Source organism: Thunnus maccoyii, chromosome 24 (genome assembly GCF_910596095.1).
Source record: "Thunnus maccoyii chromosome 24, fThuMac1.1, whole genome shotgun sequence".
NCBI classification, from domain to species: Eukaryota; Metazoa; Chordata; class Actinopteri; order Scombriformes; family Scombridae; genus Thunnus; species Thunnus maccoyii.
In genome coordinates, this window is record NC_056556.1 from 10,432,595 (window position 1) to 10,449,754 (window position 17,160).

General features: G+C 36.3%; 2 protein-coding genes across 7 annotated transcripts in view; both read right to left on the minus strand.

Annotated features, from left to right (window-relative positions):
• LOC121891932 (nectin-2-like) overlaps positions 1–17,160 on the minus strand; it is a 933,424-nt gene that overhangs the window by 674,545 nt on the left and 241,719 nt on the right. The gene's annotated exons all lie outside the window — the stretch shown is intronic.
• Positions 2,767–17,160, minus strand: part of LOC121891947 (T-cell surface antigen CD2-like) — a 34,874-nt gene continuing 20,480 nt past the window's right edge. For 2 of the 6 annotated variants that reach the window (XM_042404662.1, XM_042404661.1), the window contains exons 3-10: positions 12,089–12,167; positions 6,847–7,143; positions 6,475–6,557; positions 5,492–5,687; positions 4,955–5,026; positions 4,717–4,794; positions 3,363–3,589; positions 2,767–3,247 (exon numbers count right to left, since the gene is read on the minus strand). In XM_042404662.1, coding sequence (XP_042260596.1) covers positions 3,158–3,247; positions 3,363–3,589; positions 4,717–4,794; positions 4,955–5,026; positions 5,492–5,687; positions 6,475–6,557; positions 6,847–7,143; positions 12,089–12,161 — 1,116 coding nt within the window. In that variant the 5' untranslated portion in view covers positions 12,162–12,167 and the 3' untranslated portion in view covers positions 2,767–3,157. Of the gene's footprint in view, positions 3,248–3,362; positions 3,590–4,716; positions 4,795–4,954; positions 5,027–5,491; positions 5,688–6,474; positions 6,558–6,846; positions 7,144–12,088; positions 12,168–13,197; positions 13,403–17,160 lie in introns of those variants that run through there. The other 4 variants (XM_042404664.1, XM_042404663.1, XM_042404665.1 and 1 more) reach the window with 4 other exon arrangements.

The following is a 17,160-nucleotide window of genomic DNA, read 5'->3' on the forward strand; positions in this document are numbered from 1 at the left end:
TAAAGATCCCCTCCAGACATGTTTTAAGACATACAAATAAGCTGCTTGGAACAATAATGTGTGTCTGATATTTTTTTTTACACAAAAAAGCACAATTACCACTTTAAAATCATTAAACTGGCATCTACTCCTTGTCTCCTACTTCACTGTAAAGTCCATTCTCAGTGTTTGTGGACTGGATGCTTCAAGTTTCCACATCACACTTGTATAAGCTGCATACTGGACCACGACTGGCTTCCAAACTAGTTGTGATATCACAAATTATGCTCATAGGCTCACACCTTAAAATCACATTGTCAGTGGGCACAGAGAGATTTTCTACAATTTTCCACCAGATGAATGTGAAAACAGCTTTTTAGTGTCAAACTCTGCACAAACATCCAACTGTAGGAACAAGAGGAAAAATATATTTGACAAAAACCAAAAAGTACAGGAATCACTGCCATAGGTATTTTAAATCACATTTCTTTTCCATGTTACATCATCATATAGAAACATCATAACATTATCCAGAATATCTTCTATAAGAGATTTTGAAGCTGACAGAAACTCTGACACCAGTGACTCTGTGATGTAAATGGCAGCCTCTTTGTTTGTGAATACAGTGAAGTAAATAAACAATGGTTTTATCACTGTTTCAGTATTTCACATTTTATCAGTGTGCAATTAAAGCTAAACTTTTGGATCAATATGTGATCAAAACACATTAACGGCAGCTCAGTGTGGGTACTGTGTGGGTGTAAAGAAAAAAAAAGAGTAAAAGAGATAAAGAAGAAATAAACAGACAATTAAATTACATTTACATACATGAAATGCAATTAGATCAGTTCTGAATAACAGAAAATGTCAAAATTTGCTGGTGAATTTTGTAATTTTTTGTTGTCATAATGCTGCAAGTAAAGGAAAACCTCCAGTAGACACATATGCAGGCACGTACGTACACACACACACACACACACACACACACACACACACACACACACACACACACATTCAGATACAATTTTTGCACTCAGCAGTATAGCTAGGCACATATAGCCAACAAACTCAAAACCACAAACACATTTTCAGCAAAAAGAGGAACAGGATACGTGACTCACTCTCACACACACAGACACACAGACACACATACACAAAAACAAACACACACACAGTTTACCCGCATTGTTATGCACAACCGAGGTGAAAATGACGCAGTTCCAAATACTCATTTCCCCCCACACATATTTAACTGGAAAATATATCATACTATTTATTTAAAAACGTCACTGCATACACTTTAAACAGGCCTTTTTCACACTGAGAGCATGTATTCAATGTATACAATGTACAATGGTTTTATAGATAGTACAAAAAGTAAATGCAAACTTGAATGGTCCTGACAAAGGAACAGCACATGATCCATCCCTGATTGATGAGCAAGTTTATGTGATTGTACCTTATATGATTACATATGACAAATAAACTTGATTGATTAATTGATAGTTTGTCCGGTAAAGGAAATATGACCTGTTGCTGTGTGATACATTACAGACATGAATCAACATTTCTTTTATTCACAAATTCACAACATAAATAGAAAAAAGAGAAATGCATACAAATGTACATTTAGAAAAGTTTGTATTTTTGTTAAATGTAAATTCAAAGGCTGCTACATTGTGGAAATGTGTTGATTTTACACTAAAAACATTTCAAATCACATTATTTTTCTGCAGCCTGTCTGGAAAGTACAAAGTGGGCAGAAAACTAAATCAAACATGAAACAAATTTTTTGACATTCGTACGACTAAACGTACACTTTCTGGTTTTGTAATAGCACCCAGTATTTAATATCAAAGTATTTTTAAAGGTATACTATGCAGGATTTGTCGGTTGCTGTTTGTAAAAAGTGTGTGTTCAAAGTTGGCCCCTTCTCCCTGAATGAAGAGAGTGAGCGGCGGTAGCGAGAACTAAGCAGTGAATCATATAAATAAAACATTATTTTCTGATTGTTTCATGGTGGTTATGTTCTAAAACACAAATTAACACACGCATACCTGACAGAGAGCAGAGCGGAGAAGAGGACAAAGATGTTGTCTGGTCACTACTAGACCTCACACCCTGCATGCTGTTATTGGCTGGGGGCTGCACACCCACTGCCCAAAGGTTGACGCCCAGAAGCGTCCCAAACACAACAAAATAATAAGAAAATACAGGCAGAGGGCAGAGTCTCTGTAGATAAATACACTGCCACACACTTCTAGTTGGTCATTGAGAATCTATACATCATTTCCTGCATAGTATACCTTTAATTCTCATCTGTTGAAGTTTGTTCATTAGTTTTAGTTTTTCCATGTTGAATACAGTAATGTTATGAGATTAAAGAATCCTTGAATGTCCTACAGAGAAGAGGACTCATATGTTGACATTTGTGTTGAAAGCAAAAAAATAAAATAAAAACAAAAGTACAAGAAAAGCCTTCTTGAAGACTATCCTGAGAGCATGACTTAAATGTCATTGTTTTGCCATAACTTCCTTTTACACCTCATAGTCTCACCAAATCTGTTTTGTCATTTGTCTCATCCTTGAGAGAAAAAAGGCGTCCCAGAGGAGGACAGAATAAAAATGGAGGAAAAATGAGGAGACAGGAAGCAGCTCTGTGCAGAAACTTAAATATTTTTTGGATGAAAATGAATGTTTTCATCACATATGATAAAGTAATCATGACATAGTGGTTGGACACATTTAAGAAAAAAGACAATTTCATAGTTTATAATATAATTAAACAATTAAACCAAAAACATCCATTTTTCTACAAATTAGGGCTAAGTTTGCTCATCACGTGATCAACATCATAAAACTGAAAGCTTTTGAAGTCTCATAGTTTGATATCAGCTTTAAAAAGCATCTTTTACTTTGTTTTAGTTTGTATGAACAATTTAATAATAAAAAAAAAACTTAGTTTGTACCAAATTATTTTCACCATCCTGATGAATCCATGACTCTGACCCTTAACTTCAAGGTCAGAGGAGCCTCTTTGCTTTTCCTGGCTGAATTTGGATGAATTAATCTTCAGTAGAGAAGGACGGAGAAGAGACATGAAACAGGAAAGAATTAAGAAGAGCAGGAGGACTGTTTAAACTTCTCTGTTCATCTAAACTTCAACACTCACATGGTGTCACACTCTTGGCGTTCTGGGGGCTTTCTTCCTGGGCTGAGGAAGAGGAGGAGGCTGTTCGTCATCAACGTTATCGACTGGTCTCGGGGCCTGAAGGGAAGAGAGAAATAAAGCTGAGCTGAGATCTTTTGAGATGTAGTGGAGAGTGAATAGTTTCTCTGATATCCTGATGTCACATGTAGGAGGAGATCCACTAATCTCCTACCTGTGGGGCTCTTCTGGGGCTGGGCTGAGGTTGGCCGTTTGGAATGTCGGGGACTTTTGAACGCGGGTCACGGTGTTGTTTGTGGCGATGCTGGCGAGGACCAGTGTGGCCGGCCGGCTGCTGCTGGTGATGGTGGTGATGGTGATGACCGGGAGGATGATTATGTTTATGATGATGATGTTGTTGTTGTTCAGGATTGGTCCACCCCAAACGAAGTTCCTCCTCGTCTGTTGAGTAAGACAATAAGCATGAGTTGCCTTCATCTTTATTATTTTGAGAAGAACATAAAACCAAAGTGCATTTCTTTGTTAAACTTAGTTCTTCGGATGAAGAGCCATTTATATTTATACATATCATATAAAAGTATACTCATTATTTATCACTCTGTTGCTACAAACACTATATTTCCGAACTTGTCTTCTAAGATTGGGGCTGCTTTAAGGGGGATGTTGCGGTCATGCTGGAGCTCATATGGTTTATGTGCGACTGCTCTAATTAACCACATGTTTGAAGTCTTTAAAGTCTCAGACCACCATTGTTTCAGATCTCAGATACTATAATAGCATCTCTCAGTCAGGTATGTTTGTTACTTTTGGATCTCTTTGTCTCACTACTGTTACCTGCCACTCTGAGGCTGGATGACCCGCAACAGCCTCAGGGCTCCGCGGCCATTATTTCAGCTACTGATGCAAAATCCTTATTTCATTAGTGTTTAATCACATGACCAAACAGCAGACCTGGGGCTAAATAGTATGCAGGCATATTGAAACTGAATTTTAAATAGATTTTGTTCAGTAAGTAATTACAAAAACAACCAATATACCATTACTTTCAATAAAATATATTGTACTCTTCTTTCTACTTTGTCACTCTCTACCTGTTATTGTCCAAAAATAAACCATGACAGCCACAGAGTGAAGAGAAGTATCACTTACACGACCACAACTGCTTCCTTACATTTGACTATACGCTAGAAAACATCTATATAAATATATATAAATGAAAATAGTGGCCTTACAGCCAAACAGTGTTTTGCTTTAAACACTGTTTGGCTGCAGAGCTGCCATGCTGTGTATGAGCCCCAATAAGCTCCACCAATCAAATGTTGACCTATGTTATTTTCGTGCACCAATCAGGTTTTGACATTTGAATGTGACGACAGTTGGTGGGCTGTTTGGTCACTGTCAATCAGCTCTAATCCATCCACGCCTACACAGTCCTCATGACACAGATTAGCTGAGTATATTGGCATGAACTCATAATAAAAAGTACCGTAAGATTGATCTTTTTATCTATTTATGAACTCACTCATGAATGTTATAAAGAAATACTTTTGATTTGAATCCAAACTTACCCTTAACTTTCATGCTTCTTTTCTTTCTGGCCCGGACGCAGCAAACAATGACGATGATAATCAGCAACAGAACAAGTCCTGATGAGGATGAACAATAATAATAACTTGTGTAAAACAAACTGCATATTTCAATTAGGTGTAATTCCTTTAATCATAATTCCTCAGTTGTTCAGTCTAATCACATACAGTATGTTGTGAGGAGAGATGTATAAAGTTAAAAAGGCTTATTAAGCTTTACCTCCTCCACCGCCCAGGATGCCCACCATGATCCAGAAATCAAGGCCAAATAATTCTTTAGGAATGAAAAAAACTATTTCAATGAAATAGATACAATATATTAGTCTAATACAGTAACTTAGACTATATACATATATACATATATATATATACACACACACACACACACACACACATATATATACATATATATATACACACACACACACACACACACACACACACATATATACATATATATACACACACACACACATATATATACATATATATACATATACATATATATACACATACACACACACACACACACACACACACACACACATATATATATATATATATATATATATATGAATTGTGCAAATATTGTGTGAAAGAACCTCAGTAGGTTTGAATAAGTACAAATCTTGAGGTTGTTTCACTTTTCTACAAACAAAATCTTGTGTTTGAAAAATTTGATTGATGTGATTATCTCACAAAGGTGTTGTATTTCCACAGAAATGTATTCATAGAATAACTACTGGATGATACTCACTGGAGCTAGTGCACATATGTTGAAAAGCCTTGCTGGTCTTAGACAAGGCAGGGTTGGAAACTTTGCATTCGAATGAATCTTTTTCCACATCTTCGGCTTTTTGTTTTAGAATCTGAGGTTTCGCCTTCATCTCCTTTGTCTCCGTCATCTCCTTCTTATTCTTCAACCATTTAAAGGTGAGACCCTGGGCCTGGTGCTTAAAAATATCAGTAATGGATAGATTAGAAGGTTATCATGAGAATACAGTATGCAAACCTTCAAGTGCAGTTGGAGAAAAAACCTGAGACAATTTAAAATTGAGGAACTCTGGACTTGAGATATATTTTTAAGGACACATATGAGGGCTGAGTAGTTGGAAAATCTGAATATCCAGTGTGGATATTGTGTTTTTTGAGAGATCAAACACTAATTAACATGAGCAAAAATGGAAATTTAATTTCATTATCGACCTGGGAAATAGTAGAAATAAACAAAAAATAAAACAAAATAAAGAAAGAAACAAAAAAAGTCTCCTGGACGACTAGTAAGTATCCATATTGCCCTTTAATGTCCAAAGTGCTTCATAATCAGCTAATGCTATGACCTCCAAATCAGGTCAAAACACGGTAGAAAGATTCTACATTCAATTTCAACGAGAATATTTATACTTCCTCTTTATTATACCTTTTACCTCATTATTTCTGATAATGATTGTTTACAGCAGCCTAAATTGGCTAAAAATAAAGCTGAACTTTGCTTTTCATACATTTTGGTGTATTTCCTTAAATCAATCAAATAATAGGATAAGAACTGGAAGCAGGATTCTTTGTAAACAGATTTAGATTCAGAAATCCAAACCTTATTGATACAGCAGCATCTGTATGTGAATACTCATAACTCAGGTTTGGTTTTAGAGGAGGGTGTGTTTACAGATTCTACAAACACATCTTTATGATGAATAATTTGGAGAATACTCCACTTACAACATGTACAGTTGTTCTCACCTTGCTAACGTTGCAGGTAAATATGACCATTGTTGGGGTGGTTTTGGAACATTCAATCGTCACTACAGGGTCCGGGACACTGTCTGATCAGAGTAGCATCATGCATTTTAAAAACACTGTAATTATTGTATCTTGACGAACAAAATAAAAAAAACAGCTTGTGATGAGATCTGTATCTAATGCATCACAACACACTTAAAGACAGACAACATGCAAGTTTTTAAGTGGCTCCAGACATTTATCTCTGATCCAGGGAAGACATAAAGAGAGATACACAGTAATGGAGAGTTAATTTACTTTACCATCCTTTTTAGTCCAAGATAAACTTGAATAAACAGAGTTAATATATGCTCACAATTTGTTGTTACCTACCCAATATACATAAATTAATGGGTTTGAGTTCCTTTACTGATTTTCCATCATCTTTGTGAACATCAGGGGTGTATGTCCCTGCGTTGTTTTTCTTCAGATTTGTCAGCTTAAGGGATCCATTTTCATAAACTTCCACTCCCGCTGGTGCCTTGATAACAATCGTTTTTTTTTTTCGATGATAGATTGCGTTCTCATTGAACCTCCATTTCAAGGTATCTGAGTTTTGCAGGTTGTAGTCCAAGGGCACAATAACGTTTTGGTCTTCTGCAGCATATATGTTACACCCATCCTGAGAATCTTTGGAACAGAGAGAAAGGTGGAGAAATAAAAAGGGAAATCAGCAAATTCAGCAATGAATCATGTTATGAATGTCCTGAACAATCACATGACAATGTATCACCCCATTAGTGTCTAGACTAGTGTAGTCTTCAAAAGACAGACACTACATTTTTTACATTTGCTGTAATTGAATGTAATGATAACAGCCTAATGTTGATCAAAATATGCACTTTTCTCAGAATAAACTTGCCTATAAACTTGTGTCAGAGGAAGAAACTTGTTTGTTCTATATGAAACTCACCTTGGCTTATTTCATGTCTACGTGTATTGCTGCAGCTCTGGGTAGAGGGTCAAGCATGTTTTCATGCACCACATGTGACGATCTATCAAATGTGCTGGTATGGTGGCCAATTATGCTGTTTTTGTGTCTGCAAAATCGCTTTTCTCACGATTACACTTGTCTACTAATGCTCATGATAAGGAGTAGCCTAAATGTACGCACTTTCTCAAGTGCAGTAAGAAATTGATAAATCAGATTCAGTGAGTGGAAATGAGCGTCGGCACAGTTTATGCACAGAATTAAACACATGGTTGATAAATGAAAGCTCAGGTTACTATCAGCTGAAACTTGATCTGAATAAAGTTCAATCAAAGTCTTAGTCGAGTCTACTTTATGTATATGATGACACTGATTATTTCTGGTTTAGAGTTTTACATCTTTATTAACTTTTCAGTTGTGTTTCCGGTGCTAATTTTCTTTTTCACAGGCCTCTTTTATCCTTTATCTTTTTTTTTAACGTGCTTGCACCCTGCTGTGTGTGTGTGTACCTTTCACATGTAATCTGAAACTGACGATCTATGTCTGACAGTCTATGAAATGAAAACTCTGCAGCCGTCCCGCACAGACCATTTCACCGCGACGCAAAGCTTGAGCGCACTAAGGATGGATGATGTATTATATCCTGTTGTGTCGGTTCAGACCACAGTGCACTGGGTGCATGCACAGAAAAGCACACCCCCACATGTACCATATCTACTGCATTTTGATTTACTAAAGGTGCAGATTGTATTAGTGTTTGCCACTGATCCTGAAACAAAACTTATTTTCTGTAAATATCAGTAGAGCTTGATTCTTTGATCTGCAATCACAGAATGTAACTTTGACAGAGTTTCATTTTCTGTGAAGATAACCCACAGGAAATTAATGGTTAAATGAATCATCATCTGATGAGGCTGAACATTAATAGTTTCCCATGTGATAATGAAAAACATATTTGGGGGTTTAGGACCATCTTTGGAACACTTATTTTAGTCAGTAGTCTATATGTGTCAATGTCTTCATTTCAGTGGCAGTGTGATGGGCAACTGCAGTGGTAAAGTGACCTTAGAAATGCAAAAACTAAACTTTATATAAGCAGGATATATCTGCCATGCATCATTTTATCCCCGCCCACTCAACTTTCCACAGTCTGTCATGATGACCTTAAGGAAAATGTGTAAGATGAGTTCAATCACACCAACATTTATATGAGACAAAATTTCAAACTGAAATAAATGAATTTCAGTGCAGCACCACAATCATCGGATTTGCTTACAGAGTGCACAGTAAGAGAGGAGAGCTTTGGGATTGAGTTCAACTTTACAGACTTTGGCTCATGAATTCACACCGTTGACCAATTGCTAACCATTTAGCTGTGTTGCACCGTCCATTTCATTTAACCCTGATCTGCTGGGGTATATGGTTTGCAGTGAGTCACAGCAGTGAATGGTACACATATGTATTCTTGAGCTAAATGTGTTAATTAATGTGCTCTCAGTTACTAACTGAGAGCACAAGTAGACACCGATTGCACAAGGACTGTTCCACTTTCTTTTGAGACTGTACACAAAACTGTCCCCTAAAATTATGTTTATATACTACTAATTTGTAATAGCAAATACATTTCGGAGGAAACGTAATGCCACCTGGATCTCATTTTTATATATAATATCCATTCATGGCAACTAAAACTTTATTTATATTATGTTTAAGCAACACAAAGAACTTGATTGAAGTTTGTCTTGGTTAAATAATGAAAAGCTGAATGGTGACATGAGACAGGACGAGTTCACTTTTTCTATATTTATCCAAAACCACCACCACAGGATGCAAACCCCAGCCTCTGTATGTCTACAATCCACCCAAACCACCTCCCTGTGTGGTACAAGAACACACCTCTTCATTGACTGGGAAAAAAAGTTGCCAGTGAACATTAACTTTCCTCCGAAATATATTTCGCAAAACAATGTAGCAGTATGTATTCATCATTTTTTAGGGGATAGGATTGTCATTGCAATTCCAACATAGTTTTTCCACTAATTCTAATAATGACGCGTTCACAGTTATGCAATGATCAGCAAACTCTACCATGGATCACTGTGTTGAGCAGAGTTCACCAGAACAGGAAAAGATGCTACATCCTGTTTCTGTGAAACACTTATATAATTACTGTACGTCTATGCATATTCATGATATTTTTCACCAGATTGTTCCATGTCATCAAAGGAAATTTGTTTTTTTTAGGGTTCTTTACTATTGTATAACAGCTGGTAGATGTACTATTGCTAGCATCACTCCACCCTTTGACATACCACATCTGAAGTTCACATATAAGCCTGCATCAAACCATCAAAACCCGAAACAGAAAAGTTAGCTGCAGTTCTAGATATCGTTATTTTTCCAGTTGTGACAACCTGAGAGGCAGTTCAGACTGGTTTGTTTAAATTATGCAATCCATGATGTCAAAAAGGAGGAACAGCTTCATGCTTCAACTGAACTTGAGACATTTTTTTCTGGTTTCCATTAACAACCTGCTCACATTTAGATTTTAACCCCATTTTTAACTATTAGGTTGCTCAAAATACCACATACTGTTTTCATGTAACAACTACTTAAATGTCTTGTTATCTTGGGGTAATGATTCTGTGCTTCTTGGTCTTCTTGGTTTTTTGCCATAATCATTCTTCCTGTTCATACCAACCATTAGAAGACTCCTTCATAATGCACTTATCATGTAAGTGATGGGGGCCAAAATCCACAAGCTTCCTTTTGTGTAAAATTGTGAAGCTAATATGAAGCTTCAGCCGTCCAAATGAGTCAATGTTACATTAAAATGTCTTTTTAGTGCCAAAGTCCCTCTTTTTGTTACTATACTTCCACCTCAGCTCAACTGGGAAACACTGTCTGATGAATCCTCAAATGACCTGAACCTGTCATTTAAGGATTCAGTAACTTACAGTCCTTTAAACTATTAATCACTTTTTATCTTCAATTGTTTTCAACACCACAGTATGTATCACATCTTTCAAAGGCTTATGTACTTTATAACCACAGAACAAACAAAGTAATTACAGGAAGCAAAAGAGGAATGTGTGACTGCTTCATATGTTTACCACAGCTTCACAAGTTTACAGCATCAACCCATCCAGGAAACTGGTTAAACATCAACTTTGACATTTACAAATCTGAAACAATAAGATCCCTCAACTATTTGTCTTAAACACCTAAAACAGCTTTTTTGCTAATTGTATTTAATAATTTGTTCAGTTAAGCATATACCAAATGCATTTTCATTAACAATGCAATGGTAAAAAAATGAGTATTAAAGTGATAAACTGGTGATTCAAATGTGAATCTTTTTTTATGTCCAACCTTATTAGAAATGTGACCAATTTTAGCAAAAAAAAGTTTTGAAAAAAGTTGTCTTTGTGATCATTTTTTAGTTTTCTACTCCCCGTGTCTACTCCAACTGTACCATCACTAACTATATAACTGTCTCAAACATAGAAACTTTTGTTCTTATTTTAATGTTAATATTTGCTGCATTTGTAAAATTATAATCTTTTTTATAAAACATATTCAGGGTACCTGCGATGAAGCTCTTTTGCTTCACTTCCTGTTCATCCTCTGCAACCTCATTTCAGACCAAAGTTACCGCATGTGTCTGTTGCATGTAACGTTCCCATGTCTGATTCTTATATACGTTAGGCATAGCTTTCAATTCACTTTCACTCACAGTCCCAAACGCACCATTACAGACAAACGAATATAGACTATTTAACCAGTGCAGTCAGTGTGATCAGTCAACACACACACACACACACATGTTCTCACTCTACTTTTTTCATAATACAGTTGTTTCCTGTCATTTAAGGGCACCTTCAGTAGAAAATTAACCCTCAGCCCTGTCTTTAACTACCGGTTTTGCAGAACTGCATGAATGTTTTTTGGTTCCCTTTCAGATGTAAGAGAAGTTTATTGAGATCTTATCAATTTTGATTGTGTCAATAAATTAGTCAGAATGAACTGTTCTTGCATGTTTTATCCCATTTACAACAATTTGCGTACTGTACATTTTGCATCAATGCCATGGAAAATGGTAACTTTTTAGATTTAAAATGCGTTTCCGACTTTCCATGCGGTCAAATTGCAAGCTGATTTTGACACAGTGCTAAAATAAATGTAAACATAGAAGCCACCAGGAAAGAAAAACACTTTGAAAAAATATACATGTATTAGAAAATGATTTGGCATTAATATATTATTTTTAGAAATGGAACAAAAAGACAAATATCTGGGTTTAAAAACATGTTAAAAAAAACTAATTCAACTCATATTACACTGTAGCAGAGTTGAAAGAAAGAAATCATTTGAAAAGAGCTTAGAGTGACGAGTTATTGAGGTAGACATCTTTTAAAGGAAATATTTTTATAAAATCTTTTGAAAATCTCTTTACAATAAATGTTAAGAATCAGCTAATTTGGAATCCAATGCTGATGGAGAACACGAAAATACTGTTTATACAAGTTTTACACTTTGCTGGTTCTCATTTCAATAACAGTGAAGTGAAACTTTGAAGCCAATTAAAACTCTTCACTAATATACTACTACTTAATGACAGTGAAGAGTGCGATTGTTCAGTACCTGTTAAGCCGACGGTGAAACCACAGAGCAGCAGCAGGGCGACAGCAGTCATCTTCGGCATCATCCTCACCATATTTAGCTGAAAAGAAAAACAGCCGCTTTCCATTATCAGGGTTATTTCCTGTCAGAGCAGTTAGATCACCCCCTTGGTGTGTGTGTGCATGTGTGTCACCTTACACTTTTGTGTATGTCTGTGTGTCTTTATGGTTTCTAAAGGAAGTGATCCAAGAGGCCCTATCTACTTTCATTGTCAAAGTACAAAGCGAGCAAAGCAAATGTCATATTTAGAACAAACAGAGAGAAATGCGCTTCTTAAACTACTTTTACTGCTTGTGTAACTAAAAATACAATTTGTGACCTCATGTAACTGACCATCAAAATACAAACAATACAAACGCCAAACAACTGTGTTTTTAGGTGAGCATTAACTTTTAGATCTTTAAAGGCTAAAGTTGACATTACTTTGAAATCGTTTTCCTCTCTTGGCTGATGTTCATGCTGATTGATTCAGATCAAAATCTTTAGGTCATGTCTTGTTAAAACCTCCGTCTGCTAAGCACATTCATAAACTAGCCCTAACCTCAACAGGACTTTGACTTGCAAATAAATTTTTTATCCATTTGTTATGATTAAAAAAATTTGAGCATTTATGCAGTCGTGTAAATCATCTAGGAAAAAGGTTAAGATGTAAATTCAAGCCCCAAGTTCCTCTTGAAGCCACAAAATGTCCCATGCCAAAGTCAAAAGAAAGTAAACTACACTTTCGATAAATGAAATGTTCAGTTTTGCTCATTTGACCAATCCATCATGAGCCTATAAGTTTATACCATTTAAAAAATACATTTTAGGAAATATTTTCTATTTTAGTGGTTTAAAAAAAACAACAAATATTTCAAGTCTGCGAGGACTCGAGCACTCTCGAGTTTAAAATTTCTTGTCTCTTCTGAAAGCTTTAGAAATGTTACACAGTATTTATCTAAGAGGATGTGAAAGACAAATCATATGACAAATTATGCAGGCACTAGTGTCCCCCATGTGAATTTTCAAAGCGTAAACAGGATCAAAACTCAAATTCAAATATCTCCCGTGAAGAAGATTAAACATCTTACCTTGGAGGAGTAGACAGGGTGTAATGTGAGAACACCAGCATCACCATACACACATACAACTTCTCCCACTCACTCTAACTGTAGAGGTGGCAGATGTTGCACCAAATTGTATGTCACCTAAATACTATGTTTCAGAAGGTGTTGTGTCCTATTTTCTCTTAAGTGTGAGCTGCTGTTGTGCCACCACAAGAATGAATGTGGGAAGAATGTATAGAACTGTATGTGAGCAATTATTATCATATGATCACTGAGGCGACAATACTTCCTGCCTTTCGCAAGGCTGATGTTAGTCATACTTTTTTAGATGTAATCATAGCTTTCTTGGAGATGACACCAAAAACATCTAACTGACACTGAAATAGAAAGTAAAACAAGTGCCAAAAACTTGTGTTCAGTTCCATGTGTCCTATTTTCTGGTTTTCATAAACTTCAGACTCTTTATTCCTCACTAGAAGTCAGCAGTAAATATTTGACTATTCACACAATTTAAGTGATACTCAAGTGATTTATTACTGCACTTCCACAAAGTTGTCTCATAAGAGACAGATATAAAAAAAAGGTGAGAATAAAAGCAACAGAGGCGAAATATGCTCTAAAAACACTCAATTCTACATCTCCCATGATGCAATGCCACTCAAAAGCATATTTTCTTTAAACTCTCTCTTTCCGGTAAACCCCCGCATTTTTTCAAACTCCACAAACCTAGCTCAAAACTCTTTTTCTTACAACTTTGTAGTCTCCAAACCCAACAAGATTGTACCATACTCTACTACCTCTGTGAAAGCCACAACTCAGTGGAACGCCCTACCTGATGATATGAAGAGCTGCAGTTACATCAGAACATTCAAAACCAAAAAAATCTGCTATAAAACTACTCAGATATGTAACCACTGACTCTAAATTTCATCTCATTGTCTTCTCATGAACGCAAATAATCTTGATTTTAATTTGACAATCTTATATTAGTCATTTCTAGTTGCCATTGTGGGTGTATGTGATGTGCTATTGTGAATAGCTTTGTATTTTGTATTATGTGTCCTGTGTGTTATTGTTGTGTTATATGTTTCAATTGTAACCTGCCGAAGGGACTGCAGATGAAAATTAGCTATAAGCTAACTCTGTAGCAGTACATCAAATGGTAATATTTATGTTTAACACTGTACATGGCCCCAATAAATACAGAAATAAATAAATAAACCCAAGATAACCCAAATGACATCACTATGATGTCATCAAGACCTCATTCTAAAACTCTGCCCATTGGCTCCAACTGAAGACGTAAATTTTTAAATATGTAGTTTCATTTTTTTTAAACAGGCTCAGTAATTTCCTAGAACAGCTGGGCACTGTAGTCTTTAGCAAATGCTCCTCAAGCACGAGCAAGTAGTGCATCTGTTGGGGACTATTTCCAGTCGTGGATGAACACACATTTGCTGCTCTAGTGGGTATTCACAGCAGCAGCAAGGGATAGGAGGGATTAGTCAATCAATCAATCCATCAGACTTTATTTGTACAGCACTTTTCATACAAATACAATGTAACACAAAGTGCTTTACCCCCCGCCGCCATCCACGCATAAACAATGTTATAAATAAAGGACCCAATAAAAACAAGAACTGAGGAAACACCATCATAACTCTCATGAATTTGCAATGAGGAAACACTAGAGGCAGGATAAAAATTTAAAATAAAAAAAATTAGTGCAACAATGTGCTTCATGGATGTGTTTTTAATAGTTTTTGGACAACAATGGATATATCAGGCTTCGGATACACTGAAAATACTTGTTAGTAAGATCAATTAAGCCCGAGTCCTAGTGCTACACTCCCTTACTCATCTTCCTTCCCCTCCACACATCTATAAGGCAGTATCTCAGTTTGTCTTCAATATTCTGCAGTGAAGTTCAATAACAGCAAAACTACTGAACGAGCACACTGATAGGCAACCTACAGGTCAAGATATGAGTGTGCAGTGACAAATTTGCAGAATAGAGGTGAGCTGAGACAGAATTGTGAGTGAAGCTGGTGTGAATCGTGAACCCTGAGAGGAACTGTAACTCTGGATCTGAGAGAGCAGTAGGTTTTGCTTTTCTCGTTTGCAGGTTAGCTGTTTTTTATCGAGCACATGAATGGAATTGACATGCAGGTGAAACATCGCCTTGTTATTAAAGACTTTAACTAGGAAACAGAGATGACCTTACAGCTGATGAAGCCAAAACTCATTGGCCACAGTTGACCCCTGGTATTAACTATCATGTGCTCTCTTATTATTTTCTCAGAATCCTAAAATAGATTTTAGAAGAAGAGATGGCAGGCATAGAGCTGCTAAATGAAATGATAAAGTAGGCATTTCTTGTGTGTGGTTTAACACATTACTATAGCTACAGTTCACACATTTTTCTCAGCAATCTAAACAATTTCTCACTGTTGGTCTCTATTATGTTTCACAACCTCTAACAGTTTCGGTTTCAGTTTGCGTACTCTGAACTTGTTCCCTCTTGTTCTGTAGGTGTTTGTATGCATGTGTGTACATGTATCTGATATCTATCTCTAAACATATTCTGAAACACAAGATGCTGTTAAGATTTTTTTTTAAGACATTTGTGTTTTCAGCAGTAGCCATTCAATATATCGGCGTTCTGTACTTGCCTGTCTATAGAGCAGCATCTTTGCACACTTATTGCTGTCATATATTTATATGAGAGATGTATTATTGATGCTGATAAGTTATAGAGTTCAACTGGCAAACTCCTGACTGGCTTTTATTTGAAGTAGACACAGTAAATGCTATTTATTTGTCACTGAGCTTAGTGCCTAATGTGTCTACAAAACATGCTCATTTTTTACGCTTTCATCACTGTATCAGGTTTTAAATATTGCAGGAAGGAATGCAACAAGAGGTTGACAAGTCTTACTGTGGTTTGTGAGAAGCAGCAAACCTCCACCACATCATCAAGATAAATGCCACACAACTATTTTCTCTTTTAAGGCAATGTGAGGCCTCAAATCCCGTAATGCCTGTTGCTTTGCTTCAGTTGCTTTTCTGACAGAGAAGTTGTTCAAGGAGTATTTGCTGGCTCAAGTGGTCTGGGATACCTGTGCTCACCAACTCCTGAGGGAAATTTTTAGCTGCCTTTTAGCTGCTAAATGCTCCATTATGTGCACCAGCTGGTTGCTAACTTTCTCTGTCTGCTGTTTGGTGCTGAGCAGTGAGTTTATCAGACCTTTTTTTGTCTGCTTCTGCTGGAAAAGCGGTTAATGAGAAGTTTGAAATGCTATCATTTTGAATTTTATACTGTCATATACTTTACATATTTTATTCTTTTACTGCATACAGATTCAAACTGCTGTCCTGCTGAAGTTCCTGCCTGAGGAACAAAGAGACCTATATGCCCAAAGGGACGCCTTGAAGGAGCCTACACACTCAAAGATCACTGGTTAAATCTGCCTTGTAGACAATACAATGAAAAACATTCATCCTCACAGCAGAGACAAACCACTTCAAACTCAAAATCAACACCATTGTGTTACATTTGATACACTGACAACACAAAGAACCATGAGCATATTCAGTGGTACTTTTCACTGCAGTTGCCACAGGATGGCACCCTTACATTACAAGAGCATGTAGTTTGAAATGTCACTGACATACAAACTATTACAACTATTACTAATGTAGTGTTGCATGAAATGTCAGCTTATATGTTCAGACACAAATGTGTAGTATGTGAGTAGTTTCATGCACAGGAGTAAAATGATGACACATAATGGAATAGTTTGCATTTACTGATGTAAACAAACCTTTAACAGCATAGAAATCAATGACTAATATTGAGTCTTATGTTTGTCTGTCAGACACTTGTGACAGTTTTTGGTTGTTTCAGTCATGTGTTTGGGACCATGGGGTTTTCCTTTAGCTTATATTTTATATGGTTTACAGATTATACATTTAAATGCTCAAAAA